Below are 9,870 nucleotides of genomic sequence, written 5' to 3' on the forward strand. Positions count from 1 at the left end.
CAAAAAAAAAAAAAAAAAAAAAAATTGTCAATTTTAGTTCCCATTCTGTTAGAATTTCTCTTGTTTTATGAGCATGCAGATTGACTGACTTATGTAGACTCGTTTTTTAATTGGGTATATATTTTTGCAGGACCTTAGTAACATTGGTCCTGCTTATGACAACCAAAAACAGAGCAGTGCTGTGTCTACTAGTGGGAATCTAAATGGTAAGTGTTTACATATCTCATTGCTGAAATATTTTGAAGCTATTGAATCCAGTTGTGCCTAGAATTAGCCATTCTTTGGGTTGGCCCTTATCCTGGATTCTTACTAAGATGCTTTTATAGCCCAAACTCAAGTTTTAGGAGCTAGCCAAGGATTTGGCAGATGTTACTAATAGAGGAAAACTTTTTGTCGCTTTACAACACAGTTTGGTGTTGAGTGAGACAGGCTTAGCATGAAACAGGGAACCATTTCAAGGTCAGATTTGCCATGTTTATATTTGTATTCTTATAACTAACATTTAATTTAGAAAGATTCAGCTGCTCTCCACTCTTTTTCTGTAATTCAGCTGTTACTTTTAACAGCCTTCCTGTGCCCATCTTCTAATTTTTCTTGCCTGAAACTTCAGCTAATTCATGTGATAGCATTTCTGTGTTAACCACCCATGCAGCTTGTTTTTCTGTTAACCCATCTAATAGCGGGAAAACCCGTTGTTACTAACGGTTATCTAATAAAAGTTGGAGTAGCTGAGAGATGTTTAGCTATTCATCTGATACATGGCATCATTAACCTGTCTTTTGGAGTGGTAGCATCTTAAATATCTGATCATTTCTACTGTTACTACTATTCTAAGATGGGTTGGAAATAGCTAGGTGTGTTGTTTATCTTTTTACAACATATTTCCCCCTTTTAATTGTTAAAATTTGACAAATACATGGTACCACTTCTGTTCTTACAGGTGGAGCCACTTTTGGAGGTGAATTCCTCCACTGTCTTCTTTCAGCCTCTCAGACTTAAGTATTTTGTGGTTTGGAAAATGCTTTTTGCTGAGTTGTGGTAGAAGCTAAAACCAAATAATTTTAAAGCATTGTGAAAATGGCGGCAATAGCACTTAATATGAAACAGTAGTTGAGTTTAATGTTAGTATTTAAAAGCTTGTATGTTGTTATATTCTGCCTAACATGGCCAGCCACCCCCCTTTTGTATTGTTTGTCCTGTTTTGGATGGATCTGAAACTTCTTAAAATAATTAAAACGTAAATGACAATAAAAAATGTAATTGTGACTGAGCGCAGTGGCTCACGCCTATAATCCCAGCACTTTGGGAGGCTGAGATGGGCAGATCAACTGAGGAGTTTGAGACCGGCCTGGCCAACTGGCGAAACCCCATCTCTACTAAAATACAAAAAAATCAGCCAGGCGTGGTGGCAGGCACCTGTGATCCCAGCTACTCAGGAGGCTGAGGCAGGAGAATCGCTTGAACGCAGAAGGCAGAGGTTGCAGTGAGCCAAGATTGTGCCACTGCACTCCAGCCTGGGTCACAGAGCAAGACTTCATCTCAAAAAAACAAAAATGTAATTGTTTTTAGATTACAGTGACTTAAACTAGAGTGGACATTGCAGCAATTTAACATTAAACCTTTATGAAAAATAGGAACAACATCTGAGGTATTCACCAAAGGAAATTCTGCGTAAATCTGGTCCTGTATATGCAGAATATGACCTACCTTCATTCAATGTCTTGATCCTTTTCATTGCAGCAGAACTGCTAGTAATTCCCAAGCTTGCCCCAAATTAAGGTTTAGTTCTCTGCAGTTGTTTACGTAAAGGTGTTTTCCTACAGTTCAGGGACGTTTTCTGGAAGAGAGAAAAACAAAACTAATTGAGAGGAATGATAGAACCAAACAAAAATTTCAAACTACCTATTTCAGAAATACACAAGGTAATATTCCTTGTGGCCTCAGTATGTAGTGAAATTTTTCGTATAAAATATGCAAATTGTCTATTCATATTAATTGCTTTTAGTTCCACAAGCCAAGTTAGTCTAACCTGAATTTTGTGCATTGGCACAGTCTTAATGTTGTGTTGACAAATGGGTATGGAACTAAAAATTGCCTACCAAATTGAAAGCCTTCTTTCTTATTTGTGTCATGTGTAACCACAATGGAGATCTAGCAGTACTGGAGAGAAACACCTTTTTAGTACTCCTGTTTCTGTTTTCCATGTTGTATGTATGTTGTCTTGTTGGATATTCAACTTCAATGCTTTAGCAGATACTGTGCCTTTATGATGTTTATGGACTATATTGTGTAGTTCAAGCAAGTGAACGTCGACTTCTAATGAGGATATTCTCTCTTTATGGGTGTTTGTATTAATTTGGGTGGGGAAAAAAAAAAACTGTACCCATACAGTTATTTTCCTTCTTTTTTTCTGTGGGTGTTTTGGATCTGAATGAGTGAAAATGCATTGTGTCACACCCTCAGAGTATACTGATAGTTGTAGTTCATTAGGAACAAAGGTTAAAATTGTAACCCAACTATCACTAGTGCTGGATTCATTTGAGCTTATTGCCAGAACTCAGTGTTCCTGGGCTGTGAGAGGCTTAGTAGATTCTTTCAAAACCAGAGTGAAATCCAATATGATTTTGGAAGGAAATCCTCCTGTGGTGTTACGCAAATGCACATTGGGTGTGTGGTCCTCATGGAATTTCAGTATCCACATGATGCTTCTCTCATGGCTCGTTGAAAGTGATCTGCCTTCTCTTCAAAGGAGGAATTGCGGCAGGAAGTAGCGGAAAAGGACGAGGAGCAAAGCGCAAACAGCAGGATGGAGGGACCACAGGGACCACCAAGAAGGCCCGGAGGTAGGGAGAGTGCCCACCCTGTCCCACCTCACTATTTAAGTATTATTTGGTGCTGGGAAAGCCCAACAGGGAAAAGAGGTCAAGGGTCTGAGGTTAAAAAGCCTGTCCATTATTTCCAAACCTTGAGCATTTTGAGGGACAAAATAACCCCAGGTTGGAGGCCACGTGTGGGGGCTCACACCTGTAATCCCAGCACTTTGGGAGGCTGAAGCGGTTGGATGGATCACTTGAGGCCAGGAGTTTGAGACCAACCTGACCATGGCAAAACCCCGTCTCCACTAAAAATACAAAATTAGGCAGGTGTAGTGGTGAGCGCCTGTAATCCCTGCTAGTTGGGAGGCTACAACAGAAGAATCACTTGAACCTGGGAGGCAGGTTGCAGTCAGACAAGATCATGCCACTGCATTCCAGCCTGGGCAACAGAGTGAAACACTGTCTCAAAAACAAAACAAAATAACCCAAGGCCGGGTGCTGTAATCTCAGCACTTTGGGAGGCTGAGATGGGTGCATCACCTGAGGTCAGGAGTTCAAGACCAGCCTGGCCAATGTGGCGAAACCCCGTCTCTACTGAAAAAAAAAAAATTAGCTGAGCCTGGAGGCGGGTGCCTATAATCCCAGCTACTCAGGAGGCTGAGGTGAGAGGAGCACTTGAACCCAGGAGGCAGAGGTTGCAGTGAGCTGAGATCGCACCGTTGCACTCCAGCCTGGGCAACAAGAATGAAACTCCATCTCAGAAAAACAGAACAAACCCAATTTAAGTATCATGTTTTATAAATTTGTTAGTACAAAATTTATAATAGTAACAAGGACAGCATCTTCTGGTAATAAGCCTGGGGAACCTAGGGAGTGAAGTTCTGTTTAAGGCAACTTGAGAAAGGATAGGTGGGGAGGGAGTAAAACCAGTGTTGAATGTTAGCACCTTCACTTTCTGCTTCTCCCTTCTCATGCCTTTTCCCTTCCCTTTGTCTAATGCTGAGTTGATGAAATCCAGGTTACTTACTTACTTACTTACTTATTTATTTTTGTGAGGTAGAGTTCTCTGTCACCCAGGCTGGAGTGCAGTGGCAGGATCTCAACTCACTGCACAAGTTACTTATTTCGATTAGCAAGATAGCAAGTGCTTAGGTCTCTGAGCTTCTCTTCATTATTTTATAATAATCAATATACTGAAGAACATCACCCTAATCACCCCCATTCCTCTTCTCCCTTCACGCCACTAGGATGTACCAGCTCAGTTTCATAGACCTCAATTCGTGCTTAAAGACCACCAGGAAGATCCCCACAGGCTGCAAATAATTTAACCAAAACTACCTTGCCCAATAAAACTAATCCTTTCACTTCCCTGTTTTGCCTGAAGAGGGCAGAGTGATCTATTTGAGTAATGAGAAGTATTTGCTGTGAAGTTGCATGTGTTCTAAATCAGAGGCCTTTCTTGCACAGTTGTATGCAGTTGAGCTAGAGGGGGTTTTAGATTCTTGATTTTATTTTTTCCTTTCTGCAGTGACCCTTTGTTTTCTGCTCAGCGCCTTCCCCCTCATGGCTACCCGTTGGAACACCCATTTAACAAAGATGGCTATCGGTATATTCTAGCTGAGCCTGATCCCCACGCCCCTGACCCCGAGAAGCTGGAACTTGACTGCTGGGCAGGAAAACCTATTCCTGGAGACCTCTACAGAGCCTGCTTGTATGAACGCGTTTTGTTAGCCCTACATGATCGAGGTATGTAAAGTATTAGGGATCATATGGATGCAGGGTTACTCTGAACTGCCATCATCAGCCTTGTCAATCTAGAATTAGGGGTACATCTCAGTCTTTTACCGCTGCCTCACCCCATCTCTAACTAGATTCATCCAGAATGTACAAGAAATAACCTCCTTTTCTGTTCGTTCCTATAAGCTCCAGCCGTTTTATATACATATATATGTTTTTTTCATTTTTCTATTTTGAACTAATCTTAAACTTGCAGTAAAGTTGCCAAAAATACAATTTTTCTCATAAAGCTTTTCCTAATGATAGTACCTTAGAAAACCATAGTACAGTTACCAAAGCTGGGAAATTAATGTTGGTAAATATCAACACAACTAAAGAAAGACCTTCTTCAAATTTTAGCAATTTTCCACTCACAATTATTTCTCTTTAGTCTGTTGTAGTCTTTATCAGTTCCAAAGCCATTGCTTAACTTTCATGACCATGATATTTTTTAAGTGTTTTAATCAGTTGTTTCATTGGATATTCCTCAGTGAGGATTTGCCTGATGTTTTCTCATGGTCAGACTGAAGTTATGCAGTTTGGGGAAGAATAACACAGACATGTCGTCTTATAGTATCATCTCATAGGATTCATGATGTCAGTAGGTCTTAATGGTTATGTTGACTATGATCGTTTGGTTAAGGCAATTATGCTGGCTTTCTCCACTGTAAAAAGCTACTGCCTTTCCCTTTATTGTTAATAAATGTCTTAGGCAAAATACATCAAGTCTATCTATGCAAATATCTTGTTTGTTTTTAAACTTATATCTACTGATTTTAGCACCCATCAGTGAATATTGTCTGCCACAATTATTACTGTGTTGTTTGGTGATTTTCTATTTCCTCTTTCCCTTTTCCATTTATTTAATTGATTATTTATATCAGTATGGACTCACAGGTACTTATTTTATTCCAGGGAATATAATCCAATACTTTGATTATTTTGTTGTTTAAATTATTCCAGCTTTGGCCAGTAGGAGCTTCTTCAAAAAGTTGGTTCCTGTGTTCTTTTGATAAACTGCATCTTTTTTGTTTTTTTAAATACTTACTTTGAGGCATCAAAAGGTATTCCTGGCCAATCTTATATTTTCTGTACCTCAGGCCTACTTCTTCACTGAGCCTTGGTTCCTTTGACTGGAGCGTGTTGTTTAGAAGTTAACATCTAGACACTCATTTCCATAGCACATATACCAAAATTGGAACTACACAGAGAAGATTAGCATGCCTCTATGCAAGAGTGACACGCAAATTCAGGAAGCATTCCATATATTTTTTTAAGTAATAAATAGTAATTAATATCTAGGTGTTAGGTGTACTGTTATTAGGCGTCACTGCTTCTAGACTCCCTCAGTGGTCGGAGGTAGGAAATGCATGTGTGAGTTTGTACAAACCCGCAAGTACACACATAACTGAATTTATATTGATACCTTGGATGACAGCCTTCTTCCTTTCCTTATTTGTAACGTCTTTCTCCAACAGTGGGATATGTGAATAATTAGATAGATAATTATCTACAATATATGTACTTTATTTCACATTATACTTTATTTTGTTATAGACATCAGGGTCTCACTCAAGCTGGTATGCAGTGATGCAGTCATGGTCACTGCAGCCTCAGCCTCCTGGGCTCAACTGATCCTCCTGCCTCAGCCTCCCGAGTAGCTGGGACCACAGGCACACGCCACCACACCTAGCTGATTTTTTTGTTTTTTGATTTTTTTAGAGGTGGGGTCTTTGTAGGTTACCCAGGCTGGTCTCAAACCCCTGGGCTCAAGCAGTCATCCTGCCTCAGCCTCCCGGAGTCTTGGGAGTGAGCCACTATACTTGGCCTTGTTCATATGTAATGTGCACATAAAGTAGTTTCAGAATTTCTAACCCCTGGGAGAAACATTTGCTAAGTAGATTATAGCATTTATGTATAGCTCTTTTGGTCTTTAGCCTTGCAGTGCCTAGTCCAAGATACTGGTAACTTAGATTAGGTCTTTTCTTCCCCACCTCCTTCAGTGTGATCATGTCCAATTAAGTTAGGTTCATTTGCTAATGTTTGATGCCATTTTGGATTCTCCCACATCTTGATTGATTGTGTGTATGTATGTTTGGAATGAGGATGTGAAACATGACTATGGTTCTGGGAGTCAGAGTTGTACAGAAAGGTTTACAAAATGTCACTCCCTCGTCACCCCTGCAATGCCCTTCTCATTCTCTTTTTTTCCACCATCTTCCCGCCCACACCTTAGTTTCTAGTTTATCCTTCCTGTATTTCTTCTTCACAAATGAGCAGATACAATACATGTATATTTTATTGTATCTTCTTTTTTCTTCATTTGTTTTTGGGTTTTTTGGGGTTTGATTTGTTATTTTGAAGCTGCAAGGCAGTGGTGTGATATCAGCACACTGTAGCCTCCACCTCCCTGGGTCAAGCAGTTCTCATCCTGAAGCCTCCTGAATAGCTGGGACTACAGGTGTGTGCCACCACTCCTGGCTAATTTTTGTATTTCTAGTAGAGACATGGTTTTGCCGTGTTGGCCTGGCTGGTCTTGAACTCCTGACATCAGAGGATCTGCCCATCTCAGCCTCCCAAAGTGCTGGGATTACAGGCAGGAGCCACTACATCCAGCCTTATCTCCTTTTTAATACATGAATAGCAGCATGCTATAGTCTTTGCCCCATGCAATTATTGTATTTTATTTATTTTTATTTATTTTTATTTTTTGAGATGGAGTCTCACTCTATTGCCCAGGCTAGAGTGCAGTGACGCGATCTCGGCTCACTGCAAACCCTGCCTCCCAGATTCAAGCAATTCCTCCTGCTCCAGCCTCCCGAGTAGCAGGGATTATAGGCATGCACTGCCACGCCCAGGTAATTTTTGTATATTTAGTAGAGATGGGGTTTTACCATGTTGGCCAGGCTGGTCTCAACTCCTGACGTCGTGATTCGCCCACCTCGACCTCCCAAAGTGCTGGGATTACAAGCATGAGCCACCATGTCTGAGCTACCTACCTACCTATTTATTTATTTATTTAGAGAAAGGGTCTTGCTCTGTCACCCAGGCTGGAGTGCAGTGGTGCAATCTCAGCTCACTGCAGCTTCGATGTCCTGGCTCAAGCAGTCTTTCCATCTTAGCCTCCCAAGTAGCTGGGACTACAGGCATACATCACTGCACCCAGCTAAATTTTAGTCATTTTTTGTAGGGACCAAGTCTCATTCACTGTGTTGCCCAGGATGGTCGTAAACTGCTGATCTCAGGTGATCCTCCTTCCTGGCCTCCCAAAGTTCTGGGATTATTGGCATGAGCCAGTGCATCTGGCTTCATTGTTTATTTGTTCGTTTGTTTGTCTGTTTTCAAGATGGGATCTCACCCTACCACCCAAGCTGGAGTGCAGGCGTTACAATCACAGCTCACTGCAGCCTCGATCTTCCCTGATAAAATCAGTCTACAAAGCCTCAAATTCACTCTCACCTTTTGCCATTTGTTCTTTGTGTGGAAGTCATGGGGTCCTCCCGATTATTTAAATTGCCACTTACCCCTTTGGCTCACAGTTCCACCGCCTGTATAAGAAGCATGGGACTAGCACCTGCTTCTGGTGAGGATCCCAGGCATGTCCACTCATGGCAGAAGGCAAAGTGGAGCAGGCATTAGATGGCAAGAGAGGAAGCAAGACAGGGAGGGAGGTGCCATGTTCTTTTTAACAACCAACTCCCTCAGAAACTAATAGAGTGAAAACTGAGTCACACCCCGACACTCCACATTAATCTGCTCTTGAGAGATCCACCCTCATGACCCAAACACCTCCCATTACACCCCACCTCCAACATTGGGATCAAATTTCAGCCCACACTTGGGCTCAAATACCGAAACTATAGTGATACCTATACACCGTTCACCCAGCTTTTAACAGATCAAGATTTTGTCATGTTTGCTTTATCTGTTTCTTTATTTCTTTGTCTTGCCCTCTTTTTCTGAATTAAAAAAAATCCACATCATCCTACATACTCTAAAAACTATGCTTCTCTTAAAAATATGTGGATTTTTTCTTTTATAACCGTAATAATTCCTTGCTATCGTCTGGATTCAGTTTATAGTCAGATTTCCTTGATTGTCTTAAATACCTATTCATCTCCCTGAGATGTTTATTAATTACAAAAGGAAAATTGTCATTCCATTGCAAAATGGAGCCCACTGTCTAACAACGTATGCTTCCTTCTGTTGTTTTTCTGAGATAGATTCTTGCCCTGTTGCCCAGGATGGAATGAAGTGGTGCAATCTCAGCTCACTGCAACATCTGCCTCCTGGATTCAAGCAATTCTTTTGCCTCAGCCTCCCAGGTAGCTGGGACTATAGGTGAGCACCACCACACCTGGCTAATTTTTGCATTTTTAGTAGAAATGAGGTTTCACCATGTTGTCCAGGCTGGCCTTGAACTCCTGACTTCAGGTGATCTGCCCACCTCAGCCTCCCAAAGTGCTGGGATTATAGGCGTGAGCCACTGCACCCAGCCCATGGGTCCTTGAAGTACAAATCTGTTCAGCTTTTTATGCAGTCATTACTCTGCAGCAATCACACAAAGTGCCATCACTGTGGGCTTTCAGTCACTAAAATTCCATCTGTGTTCCTTTTTGGTAAGAACATAAGAGACTCAAGACTCAATTCAAAGGACTAGAAAACCTAATTACATTAGCAGGAAGCCTGGACAACCAAGCACCTTAAGAACACATTGGGTCTCATGGGGACTGACTTGGGTGAAGCAGGAGCAAGGAGCAAGAGCAACAGTTGATGTTTCTCAAACATGAGTCTTCTGCAGTAGCCAGTAACTGGGAAACTCAGCTGAAAGCTCCCTCCTCAAGTCTGAAAATCTGTATTTCTTATCAGATACAAACATGAAAAGAGGAGAGGACCTCTGAGATGATCAGAATAAAAGTATTCCTTCCTAAGTCATTCCATTGCAATGGAGAAAACTGGCAGGCGAGTGAAATCACTATTTTGATAGCATGTGTGATGCACTGAGGGGCACCACTTTACCTCATTGGAGTTCCTGAGTAAAAATAATGTTGTCCTGGACCTTAAAATGAGGAAATACCGCCGGGCGCGGTGGCTCAAGCCTGTAATCCCAGCACTTTGGGAGGCCGAGGCGGGTGGATCACGAGGTCAGGAGATCGAGACCATCCCGGTCAACATGGTGAAACCCCGTCTCTACTAAAAATACAAAAAAATTAGCTGGGCATGGTGGTGTGTGCCTGTAATCCCAGCTACTCAGGAGGCTGAGGCAGGAGAATTGCCT

The 9,870-nt window shown here is 41.6% G+C and overlaps 1 protein-coding gene and 1 non-coding gene across 3 annotated transcripts in view; both read left to right on the forward strand.

Moving 5' to 3' along the window:
* Positions 1–9,870, forward strand: part of ASH2L (ASH2 like, histone lysine methyltransferase complex subunit) — a 39,819-nt gene that overhangs the window by 17,840 nt on the left and 12,109 nt on the right. Inside the window, exons 8-11 of one of the 2 annotated variants that reach the window (XM_037741241.1) lie at positions 131–206; positions 941–958; positions 2,750–2,843; positions 4,345–4,562. In XM_037741241.1, coding sequence (XP_037597169.1) covers positions 131–206; positions 941–958; positions 2,750–2,843; positions 4,345–4,562 — 406 coding nt within the window. The remainder of the gene's footprint in view (positions 1–130; positions 207–940; positions 959–2,749; positions 2,844–4,344; positions 4,563–9,870) is intronic. The other variant, XM_017536468.2, reaches the window with a different exon arrangement.
* LOC119472501 lies at positions 5,758–5,863 on the forward strand. The gene has a single exon (XR_005201656.1). It is a non-coding gene; the product is annotated as a U6 spliceosomal RNA (small nuclear RNA).

This window comes from Cebus imitator, unplaced genomic scaffold, assembly GCF_001604975.1.
Source record: "Cebus imitator isolate Cc_AM_T3 unplaced genomic scaffold, Cebus_imitator-1.0 Scaffold5, whole genome shotgun sequence".
Classification (NCBI taxonomy): domain Eukaryota; kingdom Metazoa; phylum Chordata; class Mammalia; order Primates; family Cebidae; genus Cebus; species Cebus imitator.